A 24,990-nucleotide genomic window follows, 5' to 3' on the forward strand; every position below is an offset into this window, starting at 1 on the left:
ACTTCTTGCTAATAACTTGAGCCCTTGATACAGCCTTCATGCCAGTGGATGTGTCACTGTACTCTTACCTAAGGATCAGGTTTTTCTTTTTGGTCTGGTGTTCAGGTGTTTACCAGACAGAAATGTAGGTGTGCAAGTAGGACATAGTTATTATCCACAATACCTTCTGTAGGCAACTGGCATACGTTCATTTGAACAGCCAGATTAGTAGCCTACGTACAGTCAATGAAGTTTACTAGAGTTGTGCAGGGAATGTGACTCAGAGCATGTAAGTTAGATACTGAAAATACACACAGTGAATGTCTTCATGAGGCTTTCAGGTTTTCACTAATGCCTTTTATAGAAAGTTAGGTGTCGTCTTAATCTTTTGACTTGAAATTGAAGAAGTTTACCATCTAATTTTAATCAGTGAACACACTGCTGAAATGCTTTGCAGTTAGCTTAATGAGATCCATCTTAACATCTAACAAATCATTTCCACAGCATGCTAACAGTGATTATTTTTTATTTCCTGGTAATATTCTGATAACTGATTGACTTAGACCCCTTGGTGGTTCTTCGCTTTGGAATTCAGAGGCTATTTCATTTGTAAAACATATGAATAGGTTCTCAGATAAGAGCAGAAAGGTCAGGAAGAACAGACCAACTTAGCACAATTGCAGCACTGTAGCAACAAGACCCAGGCAGTAACTTTTTTGTAGAGCAAATGTATCGAGTCATGTGGGAGAGTGCAATATATCTGTCCTTGGAGCTGGGTAACTTTGGCCCATGGCCTGTCTAACAAAAATTGCTGCAGAATTCACATAAATTAATTAGCAATATTTGTTTCTCAGATTACTCATAGCATGTCAAGAAGTATGTAAATACGAAAATTTAACGTACGTCTACTTGCTGCTTTTACATTCAGTTTCTCGCACCAGTTTATTGAGTAAATATTCTCTTTGAAAATACCACTTTGAACCCAAGTCCTTGGTGATGAAGACTATCTTATTATTATTTTCTTAGACTTCTGCTCAGATGTGAAATAGTGTATTCCTATGTTAATTTTATATGCTTGGACTGTGGCCATTTTTATCTTATTCTAGTCTTTCTTATGCCATAGTTAAAGTTACTATATCCATTAATCTCCCTTGTTACACTGTGTTGCATCTTTTTTAATTTCTTTGCTATCTTTCCTCAGAGCATCAGTTTTCATTGATCAGTTTGCTGTGACTAATGCAGTAAAACAGTAGTATCTTTCTTTTGATCTCTGTGGCAAATGCATTTATTTCTGAATGAAACAATAATGTTGTTAACTTCTGTAAAGACTTCCTGACAGAATAATAACTGGGGATGGACAAGCAATTTAGATCTAATATGAACCAATCAGCTTAGTTTATGCTGTGCGTCTGTCTTGCATCTGTTCGTGGAAGGTGGTCCTGGCTTTCCTGTCAGAGGAGTAAGGCAAGTCCTTTGCCACTGTGGGCCCAGCCACAGTTTACCACAGCTGGATCACCTTGGAAAGCTGAAACTTGGAATATTTGTCTCTTCCTAAAGTCGTCTCCTCTCCCCCTTAATAAACAAAGTTGTTTCACCATTTCATTTCACAGTTAGTATACTTAAACCAATGTAGTAATGTATGCCAAAGAGTAGGAGATACTGTGATAATTTTAATTACAGCTTAATTGGCACATTCTATATATTTATATTGAACTTTTAGGGCTGTCTTTTTCGTTGTTTTAAAAATCTTGGGTTTTTTAAATGCTCACGTTCTAAGATGCACACACAGCAATGATAATGCTATACTGGAGCATTGCTGGCATGTGCTGTTTTGTGCCAGGAGTCCTTAGATGAGACTTACAAAGCTTCTTAGAATTAAAGTATTGTGCTGTTGATTTGGGTATCATGGTACAGTATTTGCTAAAGCTTTCAACAGATGGCAGACTTATGAAGGTGGTGTAACTGCAATAAACTCCTTGTTCATTTGCTTTTTGCTTTCATTTGCGGGTTAGAAAGGATATGATCACACAAATCCTTTTATCTGGACTGCATGCTTCATGTTTTGATAAGAACAAAAAAATTGTGTATCTCAGAAGACATGAAATGTTTTAAAGTATTGCTAGGTATATAAATCATCTTGGTTACTGTAGAAACAGTTTCTCTTCTGTGCCTTTGACATCTTTCTGATCTTAGATTTTGTCTACAACCATTTATTGTTTAAAAACTTAATGACAGTTCAACTGGAAAGAATTAAGTCAACAAGATTTGACTTTCTTTTTGGCAGGTGCAGTTGTACTTTTGGGAAGAGAGACTCCAGTATAAGTGATTGTCTCTCTCACCAGTACTTACAGCAGGCATTCACTGTATCATACCTGAGCTGTGTGGCACTTGAGCACTGAACAGTACCGTGCTCCATTAGAATAACTTTTCTCCTTATCACACTGTGAGATTTGTATTTATTAATATGGCTGAATAAAATTAATATACAACTGTTTTGTAAAATATAAGAATTAAACAGTGGGTATGGTCCCTTTCAAGCTTCAAACTAATAATAATCATATGTTTAAATAGTAAACTTTATTTTTTATTATAGGAAAAAACACAGTTTTGCTTTCAATGTTGGAGAGAGAGTAAAATAGTGTGAGCATTGTATGTACAAAGTATGAACAAATAATGAAAACAATTTTTATGCAATATCTCTCCTAGATTTTAAAATTTCACACTTTCAGACTATTTCACACTAAGCTGCTACAATAGTTACTATTCTGTCATTGCCATTATGACAGTTATCCTATCTAATATTGCTTAACCTTTTGAGAAGTAACAGGAATATAGAAATTCTCGACTTCTCTACTTTGTTTAGTTAAACTACATATTTTTGAACGTGAATAGTGAAGTGTTTCAAATAGGAATATCAGTATATCACAAAGTCCACTCTAACAGATTTAACTTCTCAAAAGCAATTCAACTAGCAGTTTTAAAAGAAATGCAGTCTGACTTTCTTTTCTTTCTTGAACTGAAATGTTTTGTATGCAATTTTTAAGTATCATTATTAAATCATTATTTTTAAAAGAGATGCAAATCTCAGTAAATGAGAGACTTTCAAGAGACTTTAAACAAGCAGTCAGGCAGGAACTTCTCTAGAGAACCAGTGGCAGAGCAGGAAGTGCTTCGTCTTTAGTTTGCTCATTCAAATCTAGTCTATATTAACAGCAACTGTTTGTTGTTGCTGCTTAGCTCTTCTTGGGTTTTTGAAAGGGCCTTCTCAGTCCATGTTGTAGCGCACAGGTATTTAGAGTGTGATTCTCCTTTCTGCAGTAAGATCCTTGCGCAATTCTGTTGAGTTATTTGGAGATGTGCCTGGCTGCTGAAGATCACTTTTTGTGAAGATCCTTTTGGAACTGTGGCAATAATTTGTAGCTGGGTGGTCATGCTCAGAGATGCACGTGTCTGAATAAATCTAAGAATCTGTTTACGCTTTGTTTAAGAGATGTGGCTGTACTACAATAGTGCCGTGGATTCTGTTATTACTTTTTCTATGCAGCTTGAAGTTTGTGTGTTCTTTGAATAAACACAGGCTATTGTTCAGATGAGCTAACAGCATGACACACTCCACGTATGAAAATTTTGATGTGAAAAAATAATCAGTGTATGGATATATTATATTTACTGTAAGCATGGTATAGTGTGGGCAAATACGGAGCAGCTGTAGGTCTGTTGTTAGCTGACTGGGCATCTGTCCAATTATCATTAAAAATATTGACATTAAGTAATTTGGGGTTTTAATAATAATTAATTAACTACTATTTAAACACCTCTGCTCAGATTGACCTAGATGTTCTAGTTTTAAAAGTTCAGTACAGATAACAGATTTGACATGTGTAGTGCATAGTGTTTTCTGAAAGGAAATAGTCTGCAGCTCTAAGTTCTGAAATCCTTTGGTTCTAAAAAGAGGAACAAACAAATGCACAATACTTAATATTGTCTTATTTGTTTTTCAGATTAGCGTTGTACGTATATGAATATCTGCTCCATGTAGGAGCACAGAAATCTGCCCAGACATTTTTATCAGAGGTATGTTTTCTCCATCTTTTTTTTCTTTTTCCTTCCACAATTTGTAAGTGTGTGCAAGTAAAATGCATGTAAAATAAATGTAAGTTGATTTAAAATAAACATCAGTGATGACCCTGAGTATGAGTTTACGTTGATCAGCGTAGACTTCTGAATCTGCAAAAGCTGCTTTGCCAAGTCATTTTACATGCCATAGTATAATTACTTTTGCTGTGATTTGTTCCCCACTGTTCTCTGATTTGCTGCTACGTTGAGAAAGATTCTGTTTTCTCTAATAAGTACACATATTAGAGAATGCATTGATGGTACTCCTTTTTGATAATCTTCTAACTTATTGTTGATACCTCCAATTGTGAATAATGTACCATCCTAAATAAACAGCAATCAAGTATTTTACATCCCATCATCATATACTTGCAGTTCTTATTTTCTTAACCAGTGCTGATTTCAATATATATTCTTTCCATCCTTCTAACCACTTCGCTTCTTTTCATCTGGTGAATCAATTATGACTATAACTATTCAGAGCCTATTTCTTAAGCACTTTTTAACTGCTAATGGATTTTTTTTCTGCATTAAACAATAGCTATTATTTTTCATAGTCTTTTAAAGACTTGTATACATCTTTTGAAAACTGAAAAAAAATTATCGTTCTTCAAGCATTCTGTTTTTATTCTGGGATACAGAAATACCTGTGTGTCAAACATATTGAAGTCTTTTTGGTTTATTATTGTTTTTAATCTTTCTTTGATGTGATGATAATAACTGGGTAGTGAGCAGAAGTGAGGAAAAAAAAGGCAACATGTTATACTTAGAAAATTTGCTGCTTCAACTGAGTCCTTCAAAAGCTAACAGAATTACTATCCTAGTGATGACTTTTTGGAGGTGGGAGAGGAGAGGACGAGAACAGGAGGGTTGTTTGTGGTAGCTATCATAGAAAATTCACATAACACAGACAGGCAAAGGGGATAAAATTGTGGTAGTATCAATTTATGTTTATATTAAAATGTGTTTTTTGACGGTTGTTTTCTCTCTTGGTAAAGCAATGGGAAAATACGAGAGAAAAAAAATCAGAGAGTAATCTTGGCTTTTGCAAAACAGCAGTCACTTGTAAATGATACACAGTACAAGATTCTTTTTGCTCATTTTTATGATTTATTTGCAAAATGAGCAGCTGACAAGAGTGTAACTGGTGTAACATTTGGATTTCAAGAAAACATTCAAGAAAACAGTGTCTTTGAACTTTGCTCTAAAAGCTAATTTAAACTTGGATTATAGAGAAACTCTCAGATTTGAATTAATATAATCTGAGAATGTATCAAAACCTTCAAATTCAGACTACTACTAGCCAAAAGATAAGGAGTAGGGCATAGCGATAAATAATAAGGTATTGAATGGGTATGAGGTGTCTGTTAGATTTCACACAGAGCTATGAGCCTATTTACTCCATTCATTAACAGTGCAGAAGGGCAAATACTATGCTGATAATGTTTGTAAATGCTTGTAGGTTGGAACAAATGGCAGTGAAACCAAGGAACCTGGAAAAAATTGCTGTTTGGGCTGAAAGTCATAAAATGAGGTTCAGATTGCAAAAGCCGGACACTAATACAGTTTGGATGAAATAATCTAAAACACACAAGTTAGTGGTAAAAGCAGCAGAAAAGAATGGTAGTGGCTCATGGAGTAGACAGGCCTTTACATTGTAATGCCCATTCAATCCTGGGCTGTAAACCACAGTCATATAAAGACTGTTTAAGCGTTTCATTAAAATAATGCTACTTTCATCTGTCATTATTTCTGTCTCTAGGGCAGAATACGGTAAGTGTTTAAACAATTATTTTTTTACAAATTTGGGCAGGAGATAATGCTATGTGTAGTAGCAACTGGAGGAGTTTGGAATATATGCAGTGCCCTGCTTTACACCCCATTTTAAAGTGAGCCGGTCTTCCTAACAGTGTTGTTTGGATTTCTACAGAATCTTGAGTTATTTTTTACAGAGTTCCTTAAAAAATTATACTGGATTTGTTATAGTCCAAACTCTTTAGTTTTGTAGTTAAGAATAAGCTGATAACTACAGTGTTAATAAAATGATTGTATGGTATTGTTAAGATTTGTAAAGTACTGCAAAGGGCCAGAATTCTTTCACAGTGTGTTATGTTGTCTAACAAATTAGCTGATCCACAATTAAAGTGTGAAGTCAAGGGTACAAATTTTTAAACTGCCTTTCTTTTGAAAACGGTGTTAAGTAAACCAGACTTCTTAGGTAGGAAAGCAAGCTTAGATAGTATATCTCTATTCAAGAGAGTTTGCCAATGCAGACATACCAGGTCAAACTAGTTTTTCATTTTCATTGAATCATGGGAGAAGGGGTTATAACTCTGATGTTACTTATATTTGTGACATTACCTCTAACAGTAAAGTACTCCTTGAGTATTCTACAACACTGGCTCACTTTGGTTGTGGAGGGAAGACTGCCACCTGCTGAATCAGTCACATTTGTTCTGTATCTCATATGTTTTTCTTAGGGCAAATTGGAAAATCTTTTAGATAACTTTTAGAGGTATTTTTTGACCAATTTTTTGTGATGCACGTTTTTGAGCTTAAATAGATGCCTGCCTTAATGGTGGAGAGATACAAAATGTGTCCTTAATAAAATTATATTCAAAATCTCTAAAAAGAAATTCTAAAATATATTTTGCTAAAATAAGAGGTATCAGTTACACTAGTATGTGTGATAAAGTGAGCAATATGGCCATCCAGATTGATAAAGAAGCCTTTCATAGCTATAAAATCTTTTATTCTTCCCTTTTTTCTATCTGAATAAATTAAGTAATATTTTTTAGTCACAGTGATCACAGAGTTTTTATTGTTTCTTTTTAGATAAGATGGGAAAAAAACATCACACTGGGGGAGCCCCCGGGATTCTTGCACTCCTGGTGGTGGTAAGTGTCAATTTTCTTTTTCTCTGGTTTTTAGAATATGCCAGTTATGAATTTTAATGGCTGGAGGCAAGAAGTTCAGGTGAACATTGTGAAAAGGATGTGAAGACAAGGATCAAAAACTATTTTCTTGGAAAGTGATGAAAGAAATAAATTAGATATTATATGCTTTAAAATAATTATGAAGTATTATGTTATTTACAATTTTATTTATCAGGTCCATATTTAATAAAAAAAAATGGACTCTTTTGCTCTTTTTTTTTTTTAATTTATTTTTCCATCACTGGACAAAAAGAAATACTGTATAGCAGATCGATAACACAGCAGCTTTGAAAGAAGATGGCATGCATTTCTTTGTTCACCATCTTCCAGTAGATTGTGCCTTTAAGAGATCATTCTCCATGTCCTAAACAACTGCATTTGAAAAAATGTGTTTGTGTGTGTGTGTGTATACACACACACACACACACACACATATATATATAATATATTATATAATATATATAATATATGCAGAGACTCTGCAAATAGATGTGAGCTTCCTCAGTCTTTAGTCCACATTCTAGTCACGGGAATAGCATATGAAAGCAATTAGTGGAGCCAAAGCTACCAGCCTTTTTGAGAGGCAGTATATGATAGCATGGGCTTGGTGTTGCAGTAGCTGCATTTGCATAGTTTCTCTCAGTTTAGAATATGGGTAGGACACAGAGCTCACTTGTAATTTTTTATGCATGGTGCCACTTGCTTATATATATTGGTGTGCAGAGATATATTTCTATATATAAAATTCCCAAGGAAAAGAGTGTTCATAGGCACTGCTGTTTAGCCATATTGAGTGATGGAAGCCCAAGAAGGTGAACTTGTTCTTTGTATCTCTGATATCAGCATTATTGTTAATTTTGTTTTTTTGCAGCAGAGTGATCAAATTTTCCACAATTCTGAACTACGGTGCTGGGCTGAGTTACAGAGGATTATGTCTAAAACAATAAAGAAACCAAATGAATCTCTAACAAATTTTATTCTTTTAATTGTTCTAGCATAGTGATAATTTTATTCTAGAAACTTTGTGGCTGACATTACTATCATAGCTAAGTATCTTACATACTATTTCTTAACAGTTCAGAGATACTTGTAGTGTGCTAGAGTTGATTCATGTATAACTGTTTGAAAGGCAGGGGAAAAAAGATTTATCCGGAGTATCGTAATTTCCTTTCTCTCTTTATAACCCAAGAGCTTTAAGATGGCATACCCTTCTATTTCCTACTCTTATCCATACACTTGTTTCTCTAGGAGCTTTTGTTTAAAGGACAGTATTGGACCCTGGAAGAACTCCCAGCATTCTCATCATTTTCTTGCCTTTTCGCCATATTATCATATGAATCTGTCCCTTCCAGTGCTTTGTGGTAGTAAATTGCAGCAGTCACAGAGGTATGAAGCTAAATGCAGAGCTGTAGTAATTTGCTTTATACTCCAAAAGCTTGTATATTAGACTTGCTTCTGAGTTTACACTACTGCAGTTTTAAAGGAATACAGCACTGCTTGCCTCAGAAAATCAGATAATAGGACTTTATTCCTCACAGGCATTTTACAAAGTTAAATTCTTTCATAGAGGTAAGTGTTTGCAGCTCTTGACTAGAAAGTGATATGTCTATTTCTATTTATACACATGTATGTGTGGTTTGTGTACTGCATAAAGTCTATATGGTGAGAAAATCATTATAGTTCTCATATCTGTAACTTCTTAACTTGCAGTGTATTTTGGGATCTCTACTGTGCAGCTCCAGAAAGACGAGAAACATGTGAGCATTCAAGTGAAGCAAAAGCCTTTCATGACTATGTAAGTTTTGTATATCTTTACCATGTTTTAATTAATTGTTATGTATGAATGTGATAGAGAAGTATTTCTGTAGGGCAGTGACTCAAAAACGCAGAAGTCTGTCATATGTAAGTAACTCTTGTTTGCTTCCAGGGTGCCTTAGAATTAGGACTGTCTAATCCTTTGATTACTCAGTGCCATACAGGAAACTCTTGGAATCCATATCACAGGTCATGTTTGGAGCCCATGTCACAAGTCATGTTTTGAAGCTTTACCAACACTGGGTAAAGCTTCAGAGTGCTGTCCCACATATTTATACAGAACAAAGAACATCCTACTCTCTCTCCCCCATGGACTCATCAGCTTGACCTCAGTCGCAAAGGCTCAGGCCAAATGCAGACACAGATATGTGTTGTCTGGATAACTATTCCCTGTCAATGCTAAAGAAAAAGCAGTTCAGTAGAACTGATCCCATGGCTTCTGGCAGAACCATACTGCCTTAATATGTGATTGTTCTTCAGATATTTTTGTATCCTGAAATAAGTATTTTTTGTCATGGTAATAAACACTTACACTCACTCGTGGAACAAGTAAAATGTAAAATCATCTGGTCCAAGAGAACAGCAGAAATAGAGGGGAAGGAACAGAAGTATTATGCCAGTTTTGACCCCATTGAGTCCCAGTTCAAAACACAGCAGGGAATTTGGTGGTGCCTTGCCTGCAAGGTCTGAAGAAGTGCTCTAGAAACTAGGGACCACAACACTGCAATAATCAATTCCTTTTTCTCCACTACCATAATATAAACGGAGAACTTCAGAACTTACCTGCATTCCAGAGTTGGAATGGAATTTGGGATACGTTTACTATGCCAGCTTTTTTCCATCTGGTGATTTCCTTTCTATTGACGAAATCCGCAGGAGGCTGACTGAGCTGGGTTTATCATTCCTTTCGGCCATTTGTATAATATAAAAGGAGAGCATAACTTTACCCCATGATATAATCTGAAAACTTTTCCCTTGAGTGTTTTCCAAGTCTGTCTTATAAATATTTTGTAGCTATTGCAGAAAAATATTTCTACACATAAAATTAAAATTAGACTGCCATTCCACAGTGTCTTACGAACACAAATTTGGAAAAGCTTAGATGAAAGAGCTAAGTGTTCATTTTCCATAAATGTATTTGATTTCAGGTTATTTACCCAAATTGTCATAATCTGATGACTGCTCAGCATCCTATAGTATGTGACCTATACGATCTTGCCTTATTTGTAGTTAACAGAGATTATGTTACAAATGCACCATCAACGCAGTTAGAACTATTCAGCGTATTCTACTTACAGACCAATGAAACTTTAAAACCCTGTCCTTGGTGGTTAGATTTTGAGGCTGCCTGGTGGAGGAGCTTGGATAACTTTGCACAGTAGTGTCCATGCTACATTGATCACTCATAATTGTCATAATCAGTGAAAAAATGTGTGAGAGAGGAGAAGATGGGAAAAAACTATGAGGAAGTTTTCCATCCACAGAAGTATTAAGGTCAACCAACTTGGTAAAGTGTGTTCCTCAAATCAAAACCAATATATTGCAAGTAAGATTTCTGCAGTCTTTTATCCCTTTTCTGCTTTAAATATACACTTGTGGAAAAAATAGAGTATTTCAACAGCTTTGCTGTTGTTTTGAATGCTTGTTTTTAGAGCAAGGTTCAATTCCCCCACTGAAGGAGGAATAGTTTTACAGTAGGGAATGACTGCAGTGAAGTAAATTTGTGGAGATCAGAATGCACGGTATGACAGTTGACTTCAGCAGAGTATTGTTCCCTCACGATATAGGGTGTATCACAAAAGGCAAAAACTTATGGAATCTGTAAAAGTTGTTGTGAAATCATTTTGAAATAAAATTAGCAGTGAGAGGATATTTTAAATGACAGAAGTACTTGAAAATCAAAGAAGGGGTGGAGTCCACACTCCTTTAAACTCATCAGAGTTTCCTTGATCAGTGAGTTCACTATTAAATGTAAATTTTGAGGTAAACTAAGAATTTGAGCAGCTGAATCAAAATTATATTTAATAAAAAAAATGTTGTCTTAGCATCACTTTTAAAGTGTTTATGACTTCTACAACTCTTGGTTTATTGCATGGTCTTATTGCTCAATTCAGTCTCCTATGTATTGTCATAATTCAAAAAAACTGGGAAAATACTCCTATGACTTCTGTGTGTGATACAATTGTGTGCTTGTGTGAGTGTTTAAATTACTATAGAGAGACTTGTTTGATGAAGAATAAATGAGGTCATGATAGGCTTCTGTATATACATCAGTCTGCATAAGGGAGGATGAATGTTCATTTTAAAATAATTTGGTTTATACATTTACTGAGTATTTCTATAACCTACACTTTATCAATCTTTTGAGGTGACAGGAAAAACTAGCTGTTGCATAGTTTTTGTCACAGATGAAATAAACTTTTCTGATATCTAGCAAAACTGATGCTGTTGCTTACTGTTGTGTGGTTTTTGCATAGCGAAATAATCTGCATCGTGAAAAGTGCGTGCTTTTGAAATGTTATGTTTATTTAATATGAGTGTATTGTACATTCATATTAAAGCACAGGACAAGTAGTTATATAATACAGTCAAGCGTATTTCAGAGTAGTTGAACATAAACATTTATTAAATGCTTTGTGAAATCCTGACCCATGTAGAGTTTTGCCATTGACTCCAGAGAGGTCAAAATTCCATCATCAATGAAGACCGTCATACAGCCAGTCACCAACGTCTAGCTTCTAAGTCACGTTGAGGGGTTTGATGATATCAAAACACTGCGGGTAGATTGCAGATCAAGTAATAGAGCATTTGTAGTTGTACCGACATATTTAAAAACTGTAATTGTCAAGTACAAAAAACACAGAAGGCTTGTTTATTATTTCATACTAACAATTCAGAATTTTTTTTATTAAGTATGTGTTCTCTTCACCTAAGAAAATTATTCCTGGTGAATGTGTGAGTGGTTCCTAGTTCTTACACCAGACAAGTCATGTTTAGCACTAAGTATGCTGAATTAGCTGACCCAGTATCTCTTCTGTCTTTGTTTCTGTGAGAAAAAGAAAGGTATAAAAATGTTTGATGGAGGAGGGGAGAACTTGGGCATGATTTAATGATTTCCGAGGAACTGCTGCCTCAAACAACTTAGTTACTGGTCAGTCTGAAATGCACACGGGTTGACTCATAAAATGATCAGATAAAGAGTTGATTACTTTTCTATGTTAAGTTTCACAGTATCTTAACTGCAATAGGAAAAAATTATGCCAGGTGAATTCTTTTTTCTTTTTTCATTCTTTGGAAAAAAAATGTTGAGTTATGAGATTTATTTCATTATTTAATTTGTCATAAAATTTCAACATGTGCTTTGCTTGTCGTTGAATACAGCTAAATAACTGCAGCTGGACTTGATACATCTGTAGTATACTTGGCAGGGGGAAGACTAGGAGAATCCTTCTTAGTATCTATGTATAGTGTTATCTCAAAAAACAGTGTGTATTAAGTTTTCTCTAACATCAACTCTGCCTAATGAAGCAAACTAAGGCTTGCCTGTGTGTACCTGTCAGTTTATGCCACTAAATTTGTTCATGACTTTGTGTTAGAACAGTTAAAACAAAACTCCTTTAGATAACTGTTATTTATATTTTCAGTTATATGTGTGTATATACATGTTTCTCTATACAGTAGCATCCCTATTCCACAAAGAAAATGCTTGGAAGTACTATTTCCTTGTCTTTGGATTGTACTAATACAACTTTTGATTTTATCAAGCTGGTGAGAGGAGAAAAATCTTTCATGGCTGACAGCAAGAACATGAAGTGACTCTCAAGGTGGAGGCTGTAACTGCCTGCAATACTAACAACGTTCATCTTAGTAGAGATCAAATAAATAGGAAAGCAGAGGCCTATTCTGGCTTTAAAACGAAGATAATGTATGTTCATACTGAGTATAAATTTTTACAGTACATCCATATTATCTAAAAGGGATTCTAGTTTTATCTTCTGTTGAGATTTGCAGTTGGAAATGTTTTTCTGAGTGAACAAGGTTCTAAACTCATTAGGTACATTTACATAAATATATTTCAGGCTTGAAAAGACAAATTATGTCTTGAAAGTACATATGCTGAATCAGAGAAATAGGTTTTGCCCTTGAACTTTAACGTAAATATTTTAGAATTAGAGTTAGAAATACCTTGTTTATGTATCGGGTAACTCAGGAAAGAAAGCTGGTGCTCACCTAGCCTGTTAATATTGCAGACATTTCAGTAAGAATAGCTTATCTGAAGCAGAAAAGCCCCAATGTTTCTTTTCCGGGTACCTGTTACTTTTGCTAGAGGAAAATCTCTATGTGCTTTGGAAATCTTGTGAAAAGAGTAATCATTTATATGGACACTCTGAGGCAAAATTTAGTCTTTGCTGTAGAAAGGGTTTTCCTTTCTTCAGTGTCCTAAGGAGACCTCTTCATCTCTCTAGTTAAGGTCTTGTCTCTCTCGGTTTTCAACTGAGTTGTTTTGCTGAGAGAAGCAAGTTCCAATGTGAATGTTGTTCCTTTCTCCTTTCCATTTGTTTACAAAATGAATTTAAAACTTACTGTATCAAAAGGGAAAATAAAATGTAAATCTTGTGATTCCTCAGAGGACACTGTTGGTTTTTAGAGCCATCCCTGCCAATGAGTTTCTGACTGCCAGAAGTGGCCACTCTCCTATTCGTTGACCGTTCATTTGGATCTCAGGACTCTGGATTTGGAAGGCTGGTACCTGAAAAGTTCTTTCTTGCAAGTTGGTATCTTTACATAATGGTTAAAATCTTTTTACAGTCCAGAATTTTTTATGGCTCCCTCCCATATTAGAATGGAAGTTCTTCCACCTGGTGCTGATGTAAAGAGGGACCTATTAATTCTCACAGGTAGCTATTGTAAAATCCTGATTATTTTCTGGGTTAGGTTTTATTAGTGTCTTCTCCACAGCTCTTTGAAAGATCACATTTGGTATGAGTAAGGGTCTCTTATTTAGTTTCATGGCTCCCAAAAGAATGTCAAGTAATTTACAGGTTAAGAAAAAGACACATCCACTGCCCCAGAGACTCTACAGTCTCATAAACTAGTATCACATTTCCACCTGATTTGTTAGCATGTTTTAATAGTAAGCTAAATGACAGGGAGTTTAGCTATACTTGAAGGTTGTAGAGTATGTTAAAGACTATGCTATGATGAATTCCATACTGATTATTCCTTTTGAAGATCTTAGTGATATAAATCAAACTTCTCTAGAGTTATTGGGCATAGTGCTTGGGCATTTTAGATGGCTGATCAATCTCTTTATGTTAGTATTTCATACAAACAATTTGGGTGTCTGGATTTATTCCTATATTTTATGGGGAAAAAAACCATTTTTTTCCCTCTTTGTGCCCAGACTCCTTCAGTATAATGAAGCAGCATTTCCTTGCCATAAATGCCCAAAAGACCATAACTGGTCATTAGTAGTACAGGGAATTTGAGGGCCTGTGAATATTTTTACATCTTTTTGAAGCCTGAAGTTTACTATGAAAGGTCTATGAGAAAATGTTTTCTGAATTCATCAGTGAATGTTTGTTGGAAGTGACCATAAATCTCAAGCCCTTTGTCCCACAGCACAGTGAGACTGTATTCTGCAATGAGGACTGCTTTATTCTGTTTTCATGAAACTACCCTTTTTTACCACTGAAGTTTTTGCTGACCTAATACCCAGGAAATGTTATTCTTTTCCATGATAAATTTTGAAAATGGATTTTTTTTCTTGTGTCTCCAGGTGGTCTAACTCCATGATTTAACAGCAGTTGTGTTGTTTTCAAGACAGTCCATCACAGAACCTCCTTCTGTGCCTCTCGTGTATCAGGGAAGAATTCATAGCTAATTTAAGCTGTTCATTTTCTTGACTTCCCTAGCTCTTGCTGCTGCGGTCTTCTGCAGGCTGCCTAGCTAGCCAGCTTGCACTTCTGCGTTCTCCCTGGTTTCTTGCTGAAAATTGGATTCTAGGTCAGGCTTCCAGCTGTCTAGTTCCATGGAACAGAGGATGGAGAATGCATATTTACTCCTTCTGGTTTTATTAAAATTAAAAAAAAAAAAAATGGAGAGCAAGAGGCAAGTCCAGGCAGAGAGAGAACAAGTCAGAGAGAATCTACAAAATGCTGAGTTCATTGTCATTGTGTCATTCATTAGGAGAATGCCAAATTCAATCACCATGGAATCATGAAATATTTAGATCCATGCCTGAGATGAAGAGAACAGTTTGCCACTCTGTGAGCTGTTGGTTGGCCCTCCTGCAAACTCAGGGAAACCTCTCTCCATTGCTTTATTCTCTGTTTGCATTTTTGAGGTTCTCCATGTCACCACGGGCTCTAATTAAAAGCTGAGAATCCCAAACACAATTCTGTGGTTAGGTGTGATTTCTTTTGACTGTGGAGTATGTGCAATGCCCTGCGTATTTTGCACTTGGTCTGCCTTGTCCAGTAATGCTTAAGGACTGTTCTACCAAAAGAAATGCTTTTGTTCTAAGTTATTTGATAATCCCCTATGGTAGTTCTGCAGAACTTGCGCAAGGACATTTACATGTTTACTGGTCATCACTGTATCTGTAGTTTCGCCTTTTGAGTAAGTTCTTGAGACATACAATTGTCTTGAATTAAAGTTATACTATGTAGATCCTGCTCTTGTCCACCTAGAGAATAGGTTATTTCTTAAACTGGAAAATACCATTTTTTAAAGATGTCATAACATTCCTGCACAATATATGCTGACCTCTTAATGAAAAGCATCCCTTTCCATATAGTCACTGTTAAAATAGTATACTTCAGGGTTTTTTGTATAAACAGTGTTTGTTTTTAAATATGAATGAAAAGCCTTTCTTTCCTGCTATCTTATTCCACAGAGATATATCTCACCTCCCAGTGCTTATATATATTTATAGTACAATACATTCTTAGATATGAAAGCTGGAAGGAGACTAAGGAAGTCTGGCATTTACTCTGAAATTTCATATTGGAATGCATTATATAAATCCATATGGTTAAAGACGACCCTGGTCCATTAGAAAAATAAAATGAACAATTAAGAAATCATATTCAATATAGAATACTTCAAGTAACCTGTCTTACATGGTGATGTGTCTTTGGTTTACTACATGCACAAATAAAAATCTGTTAGGCTCAAAGGTAGAGAAATGCTATTGTCAGTGCCTGACCGATATTTTGTATGAATGACCTTTAGTATTAGAAGGCAAGCAACAGATCTTCAGTTAGTAAACTGTTTTGCAAAATGTGGTAAACGTTTAGAATTCTTTGTCTTCCTTCCAGCTGTAAATTGCACAGGAACACTAGTATGAAATGAGGTGCGTGGCCTCATGGAAGGGTAGCGGGGGGGTTGGGAAGGTGTGGAGAGGGCGGTGTAGTATTCACAGTTTGGGACTCTTCCTGTGTGATTGGCAGAATTGTGCACATGCAAGCTTAACACTTCCAGTCTCTTCAACTGCTTAATTTTGTTAACATAGTGTATGTTCTTTAGTGCAGTTGTTTGGAATGGAATAACTGAAAAGCATGCTCCAGCCCTCAGTCAAAGTAAGCAACACTTACTGCAGTAAAGCTGCACTGACTTGTATCAGGATTTGGTCCACGTATTTATAGATATATCTCAAGTAGCACAAAACAATGTTGTAGTGTTATCTGCAAGATCTATGAAACTGTTTTGTTTGCTCTTCAGAAATTTGCCAAGTTGAGAAACTGATACTTTCCTTCGACTGTAGGGACCCCTTTTGCAGGAAAACACTCATTTATTATCTTTCTGTTTCATGTTAAGAAACTCCCCAATAATTCTTCTTCTCACATTTCCCTGTAGAAAGATGTGCCCTTTCTGCCCCTACCTTCCTTCATCATTCCCTCCCATAAATTATTGGATATCATAATGACTTAGATTTCAGGTGCCCCATGTCACAAATGTTAATTGTAAGCTTTGATAAAGAAATGTATTGTTTTTTACAGTCCACATAAGTTTTTTCTCTTTATAGAGATAGTTTCATAGGTAAGCTTGTGCTGTGCTTTTAATATGAGGATTAAACTATTTGTTGCAGGTAGAAAAATAGAATATAGCCTCCCTGAAATTTCAACACTTATCTTTTAAGTGCAGATCTAATTTTCTCAGGATTTAGAAGTAAAATGGTTAAATCTTGACAGTATGAGGAACTGCCATCTCCCCTAAGGGCAGCTAAACTGCCCTTTCATTGATCCCAAGGAGATGCAGTGGACATGTTGAAAAAGTGCCTCTTTTCTAAGAATGTTATATGTGTCATTTTCATTGAGAACAACAGGAGATAACAGCCTTTCTAATGAGGAGAGACTTTCATGGAATGTTCTGTAGCAAAATTAGTGTATGTTCATAACAGAATATTAAAAAGATTTATATACACTATATATATTTAAAACCATGCCAAATTTACAAAATAGGTAGGACAAAAGAGGAAGCTTTTTGTTTTCTTTTGCTTGGAGGTAAGGAGGCGTGTGTAAGCTTTCAACAGGTTATGGGAGAAGTGAGTGATAGGTCTAAGAGATAAGGTGGAGAGAAGATTGGGGAAAGTGGCTGAAATGCTCAGGCTGCTTTGCAACCTTCCAAAATATTTAGTCTCTAGAATATACAGGTAAAATCTGGTTGTAAAATGTATTTTTTTAAAATGTTGATAGACACACTTAAATTATTAGAATCTTTTGCTAGTAACAGATTTCTTCATGAGTTTGCTTTTCTGTGTTCTGAAGTCTGACACTTTCTTCATAGTTAAAATAAATACAAGGTAACTGTTCTAAAGTTATGACGTGTTATTGTCTGGAAGAAGGCTTTAACCATTTTTCAGAGCTATGTTGCTCAATATATCTTACTTGAAAATTTCAAGCCACTAACTCCTGACATTTTGGAATAGAACTGCGTTTATTCAAATTTCAATTTTTGGTTTTAATATGCTATAATGGAGTATTTATGCTACTACAGCAGAGCTTGTATTATAATTTAAAACTTGGACTTAATGATTTGGAGTGAACTCCAGGTCTTTTTAATCAAGGTTTCAATGAAGAGAGGATATATATTTTTTACAATTAAAATTCTTTATATACATACATTTCATAATACACATTTTACTCATTTAAAGCATGAAAGGATGAACCATTTAGTTTTAGATATTCCCTCAGAAGTTGTAGAAATTTGGCTTGTTTTTCATTTGTTTTGCTTTTAAGAATGAGCATATACATGTTACCCTGAGTTTAAACAGTGTGCATTAAGAAATGGCCTGTTGCTAGAACCGTGTTTTAGTAACTGCATTTAAAAACATTATAATTACCACTGTTCACATAAGGATCTATTCCTATTCATTGCGTAGTGTGAACAGTATATTTTTACAGTGCTCTAGAAAGTTATTAAAGGAGGTTAAGCTGTAGCTTGGTAACATTGGGAATATTGAATTTGCTAACAAATGGTCTGAATTTAGGGTTAAAGACCCTCTGACATGAATATTTAACATTTATTGTACATCATGCTTTACATCAATAAAGTACTGAACAAACATTTGATCAATAGAGAACAAATGTTGTATTAAAACCTTGCAATAACCCACTTCCTGTGCATGCTCCCCCCCCCCCCCGCCCCTCTTCTCCCCTCTTGGTATTCTTTCTTCTGATGTTTTATTTTCCATATCACCGTTTCATTTCCAGTTTATTATTCTAAATGAGAATAAAGATTTAGGCTGCCTTCTGTTAAATGTTTTCATTTAGAAGTTCCAATTTAGCTAGTGAAATGTCTCTATTAGATAATTACAAGCAGTTATTTTGAGAGCTTTGCATAGGTGTGTGCATCCATGTGTGGAGCTGTATGTAGGGATATATTCTTATCTACTGGAGTAATAAAGGACAGCCAGTACTACTTTGATGTAAAGAATTTTTGTTTTCCTGATAACAGTATTTGGCTATATTTGAGGCACTTTGCTTAAATATGTTCTTCTTTAGCTTCATAAAAAGTAAAAGTGAAAGTGAGAGTCTTATTTCTGAATGCCAAACAGATTTTGCAGTAAGCTCGACTGCTCTGTTAATACCTCTAAGTGACTCATTTCAGACTTGCTTAACACATGCCTGGAAAAACCAAAGACTTATAATATCCATCTGCTCTCTAATATGATGAAAGATGAATCCTGAAGATCACAAATTGTGGGAGACACACAGCTCTTAATAAGAACAGCTGAACAACAAATGTCTTATGAGAGGTGGTGAAAAATGAAGTAATGAGGAGGAAAGGCAGGCAAGCCTCTTGAGGGAACATGGATATCCATGGCTGACTAGAACTGTCACATCCAAACATTACACTAAATATGAAATGCACATTATATAACACAAGTCACAGGGAACAGATAATAGTCTGTTTAATTTTTCTATCAAATTAATGCCCTGATATTACAAGTAATTGTGCTAACGTGGATACTTGAGTTTGCACAGGATCTGTTTTACTTAAGAAGAAATGTGGTACAGATCTCCGTATTAGGATATCTGTTTTCAAAATGGGCTTTTGAAATCTTGGTTATTTTAATCCCCACATTAATATCATTCCAAACAATGTATTTTTTTTTAACTTAGCCGTTGAAAATACGTAAAACTTTAATGCATACAAATAAAGCATTTAATTTCCATGTATAGTATTGCAGAAAAAATCGTAAGTGCATACATGTGCACTTAGAGCAAAATGAAGATTGTGGCATAATCAAGAATGAAGATTAAGCCTGACTTAAGGTGAAACTCTGCTTTGCTCTTTGTCATTCTAGGCTGTTTAAATGTGGCCCCTCCTTAACTTAGATGGGCAACTCCGTAGTGCTGTCACAGTAAAGTATACAAACTAGATTTATGCCAGTTAGCAAGGGTACCAATAACAAAACTCAGATGCAGCAGCCTGTAACCCATCAGAGGCTAATTCACCCTGCCAAGAAAATAGTACTCTGCATAATTCACACCAAAAGAGGAGCATGACCTGTCTAATTTACTCTGACATAGGAAGAAGAAGACAAAACTCATTATAAGATATATGATAAATATTATGTTCTGAATGATGGAGAATCTTGAAAACATTTTCCAATTCTGCTTTGGAAAAGCAGAAACTGAAATTTTAGCCTATGAAATGTACAAAGTTCTTAACCATAAAATAGTTAAGGTGAGTCTTATGAGGTGAGTTTCCATTTTAAGAGAGGGGGAAAAAGTATACAGGTAGCATATGTAATTGTAGTGGAGTATCGTGTTACACCATGTAAATCAATTTTACATAAATAAGATTTGCAGTGAGATTGGTAAAGAGGGACACCAGCGTCCCTGTGGAGCATGACCTCATTGACTTTATCACAGATCAACACAGATGTTGTGATCTGCCTGTACAGATCTGATGGCAGGATGAGGGTCTTTGGCCATAATCTGGCAAACAATTTCATGGTTGAGTAGCACTGTAAGTGTGAATACTCATTAAACTCCATGTATGTTTGCAGTATCAAGATCATATGAAACAATATGAACGCAATGGGTCATTTTTATTTACTGTCCAGTTTTAGTTATTTCTCAATATAGAAACCAGCTCTTTAGTTACTTATTCTGGATTTTTTCTGAATATTCATTTGCAAAGGGACCTTGTTCTGATTCCCTCTGTTGTGAAGAAAGACTCTAAATTTCTGTTTATAAGAAGGACAAAACACTGTTGAGGAGAGGTCCCCCGGAGAACTCTTGTGTAACATTGCAGAAGGATTTTACTCAGTCCCAACAGTTCATTTATCACATTTTGTTTATATCCCACTATTTTTATGGTTTTACATTCTTCCATTCTGTGTACACCAGCACAGTGTTTTCTGAATCCTATTGCCAAATGCTTTATATTTCTTGCTTCAGTTGCTTTTCCGCCGTTGTTATATGGAGGTCACGTGATGGGTTGGGGAATGATGGATCACAAGAGTATAGTTCCTACTACTCCTAAGTCAGATACAGCTGCTCTCTTGGCTTTCGCTCATTTAGAATAGTTTACTTTCTGCTAGTTAGATAGTTTAATTTAGCATTTCCAGTAACTGCCCTCCTCCCTTGAAAGATAAACAAAATTAAAAATAAACAGTCTCCTACCAACTGTTCTTTCTCTCTGTGTGATGGCCATCCCTTGAGGGTTTGTGGCATCTTCCTTGACGCTGGAAAGAAGGAAGGCTTCCTTTGGCCGTCTTCTGGGAAACTTTCTCCTTTAGCATTAAAAAGGAAGTTCCTGTTCAGTCAGCATCTCAGGTTTCTGTATTCCCTTTGTCAGCAGCCTTTCTCAATGCTCGGCTGTGTAGTTCTCTTGGAACTGGACAACTTCCGGTTACTGACTGAATACTGTTAATTCTTAGGTAGTTAAAACTGTGCATTCTCTATACCTTCATGAACATTCAGTCCAGACTTTGAAACAAAGCCTCTTCTGGTTCGCTCAGGTTTGAGATTTAATCCCATGCCTTTCCAACAGAGAGAGACACACAGGAAAATTACCTTTTCACTTTTCTCTTAATAGGAAGAAGGAAGCTCCTTGATATCCTTACTTTCTTTCCTGATAATTTGTAGAATCTTCCTGGAAGAAAATTGGTACTGTAAATTCTTGTTGCAGCTCTATAATATGTGGAGGGTTTTGCTGACATCTCTGTTCCCTAAATCATGTTCCTTAAGCTGTTTGAGGAACTCAGCTTTTATTATTTTTTAAAAAATACCTTTCTTAGCCTGCTTGATTGCTTAGAAAACATGACCTGAGTGAAAGATGGAAAATGATTAGGTGCTGAAAAAAGAAATTTCCCTCGTAAAATTTACACTCTTTATATTCAGTTTCTTGAAATCCAAATTACTATAAGAAAATGGTATTAAAGGAGTAGCAAAGAGAGTGATTTCAAAAGAGGGCTTTACTATGTTTTTTACACTTTACCCTGTTATTAGGTGTTGTCTTATCCCATGCAGGTAATTACAGTACCTTTATAATTAATAAATACACATCTTTTTATGAGCATTAAAAGAAGCATGCCAACAAATATAAACATAACTTTCCATTTTCTTATAATATGTATAATTTATGAAATGGAATCTATAGATTAAGATTCTTTTAAAAGTCTATTTTAGTTGCTTTCAATTATGTTAAACTTCAGAAGTTCCAGCTGAAATTGTCTATTCAAGGTGTCTGCTTCAGGCTGAATTCTTTTCTCCTGGTAACTTTTAGCAAAAGCGGTTCTCAAAGGATTTATAGAGATCTAGATAGATGGATAAAATGCAACTGTTCTTCCTTTTGGTGGAACCGTTGTGTTTTGTTAGGGGAGAAAGAAAGGGGTTGAGGTAACTCAGCCACTGTGGCCAAAATAATCTATGACAATATGACTTTTCTATATACTGGAAGCATTATTAGAGGCTGGGAGCATTGTTTTGTAAATACGCTAAATACTTTATTTGTAAATATTGTCCTTGCACTCAGTCTGCTTCTGCCTTACCACGCTTAGGTGTTACAAAATTTATGTTGGAGGAGTGTGCAGTCCAGTCCATCCTGTGCCGTAACGGTCCCACAGAAAAAAGCTATGCACCCTTATGTAATTGAAGTGTCACCATGCTTACAGGGAAGGGGCTAGAGTTAAAGTTTTACAAGTCAGGGCGGTCTCAGAAGTGGGAGATGGGAGTTTGACAGCCCCAGGCTTAAGAGTTTGTGAGCCCACATGCTTCACTTCTTCAGTGATTGCTGTGCTCCTAACTGATGGTTTGATTTTGTTATTTTTAAAGGGGAGAGGGTGCATGTAATGTCACCAGCAGTAGTTTGAGAAAACAGTGGTCATGGCTACGCCTTCCTTAAAGCTCTGTCTTCAGAACAAGCGTTTGTTTGTCTGAAGGAGGTCCACTGGCAATAGCTGGCTTGTGGAGCTGTGGTGAGAGCCCCAGTACTGCACTGCAAAGCCTGTAAAAAATGGTACTTCTGGAGAGAAGTGGGAAGTTTAAATAACCAGGAATTTGGTTTAAAAAAGGGCGGGGGGAAGGCATGATAGCAATTAGATATCTCTGAAGTTAGGTGTCAGCAGAAATGGGTATTTCTAGAAGTTCTTTTTTATTAAAAGGCTAGGTCTTATTTACATCCAATGTTAAGCATGCAAATTCTTTTGGATGGAACCCTCATGTCCTAATACAAGACCCCCTCTGACTCTACAGGAGTCTTTAAAGGGTTCTTCAATGACAGTCTGAACTAGTTCACATTTCTGCAAGATTAGACAACCCTAACAACTGGTGTATTTACAACCAGGAGGCTTGAGACTTCAAAGTACATGGAAGAGAAAAATTGCCATCTTGATATATTTATTTTGTTATTTCTTTTTAATTTGTCAGCTACCCAAAATGCAAAATAAATCAATCTCAAAAAAAAAAAGAAAAAAACACTGAATAACACTATTTCAGTGCATTTTAACTGTCCTAGCTATTCTGTTCTTGTGAAACAGCAGGGGATTGATATTAACAAGATTCCTGCTCTCTCGTTCTTGGAGAGGAGGATTTTTGTGTAACTCAGTTCCCCGCTGGTTCAAAAATGGGGCTGGCAGAAGGAGCAGAGGATGATTTGTTAATAATGTTAAATGGGCATGTCCCAATTAACATTATTAAGATTATTACCATCGAGCCTACATTTGCATGATTGTTAAAACCTCCATTTTTGTTATCTACAATGTGTTCAAGACTGTCTGCCTTAAAAATTTATTTAAAACTAGCAGGAGCTGAAGGAGCCAGTAGTTTGAGCCATGGTGATTTGGACACAATGAATTAAACTTCAGCTATGGGTGCCTAAAGATTGGCTCCAAAGTTCATGCAAATATAGGTAGCCCCCTTTTTTTTTTTAATCTCTGAGTACGCAGCAGCTTTTTATTGAAGTCAGATGAATTCCAGAGGTGCTCAGACTGTAGTAAATTGGGCTACCTATCTAAGAGGCTGAGTGCACGTATAGTCACTTGGTTACTTTTGCTTGTATATCTTGGGGTTTCAAACTATGGCTCAGTTTTATACATGTTTCAGTAATATAATTTTTTTTAACAAATAAACATTTCTTGACACAGGGGTAATACTAGATGAACTGAAGGGATTTAGTAAACTGGTCACATAAAAGACTTGGTATACCCTGGTTCTGTCAGGAATTTTCTGGTTTAAAAATTTATAGTAAAACATAACAGTTTGAATACCTGTTCTATTTTGTTTTCAGATTACTCACAGTTTTCAGAATTTCAGAGTAAGATCAAAGAAAATATTTCAAGAAATAGATCGTAAAGCACTTATGTATTGGATTTCATATTTATTAGTGACTAGAAGCCGTGTCAGAAAAAGTGTTCTAACTTTATTAAACAGGGCCTGACAAATGTTGCAGCTGTTGAGATACTGCCTTGATAACATCAGAAATTGAATTATTATTTCTGTGCTTATTGTACGCAATTACACACAACCATTACCTAAATGTGTGTATTATGTGTTCTCCTGCAAAAAGAATTCTGTCAAGTGAATATTGCTTTTTTGATAGTCATTTCTATGTTATGTTTTTGCTGAATAAGCAAATCATGCAGCTATTGAAGTTTCAAAATTGTAAAATGCCTCAATTTTTTGTACAATGGAGAACACACCTTATTTGAACTTTTAAAACATCATGCAGTTCCACAGTCCTGATATAATTCTCCAAACTGGTTGTTATTTTTGTTTCCCATGACATTGAATCTGTCAATCCTTAAACTTTCTTTGAGATGAGCTCTAACTCTTTCCTTGGCCAAAAGAATGTAATCTACTACTCTTTTGTAGACATGAGACCTTGTAGTCCAGGTGCCTTTTGCTCTTATGACCTATGCTGACACTTCATATTCTCACTGTCAGAAGCACAGGTTTTTTTCTGGTTTACAGTTCATCTCTTCAGGGATGCTTGATGTATGGACTCTGAACTGGTTTCAGAAAATAACAAGCTTTTAACTGGTGCAGGAAATATATAGATATAGACAAAAATAAACAGCTTTCATTCTCCTTCCTCAGTTTCTTTAATTCTGGAGCATTCTGTGCACTAAGGATCCTTTACCTTTCACCTGATTTCCCCATCCAACCAGAGGGTGTGCTCTCTTTCT

At 35.6% G+C, this 24,990-nt stretch overlaps 1 protein-coding gene across 2 annotated transcripts in view; it reads left to right on the forward strand.

The window, feature by feature from the left end:
• The window catches only part of SSBP2 (single stranded DNA binding protein 2), a 192,723-nt gene that overhangs the window by 45,010 nt on the left and 122,723 nt on the right, over window positions 1–24,990 (forward strand). For both annotated transcript variants that reach the window (XM_067316051.1, XM_067316052.1), the window contains exons 2-4: window positions 3,981–4,053; window positions 6,931–6,992; window positions 8,742–8,826. In XM_067316051.1, coding sequence (XP_067172152.1) covers window positions 3,981–4,053; window positions 6,931–6,992; window positions 8,742–8,826 — 220 coding nt within the window. The remainder of the gene's footprint in view (window positions 1–3,980; window positions 4,054–6,930; window positions 6,993–8,741; window positions 8,827–24,990) is intronic.

The sequence above is a fragment of the Apteryx mantelli genome, chromosome Z (genome assembly GCF_036417845.1).
Source record: "Apteryx mantelli isolate bAptMan1 chromosome Z, bAptMan1.hap1, whole genome shotgun sequence".
Lineage (NCBI taxonomy): Eukaryota > Metazoa > Chordata > Aves > Apterygiformes > Apterygidae > Apteryx > Apteryx mantelli.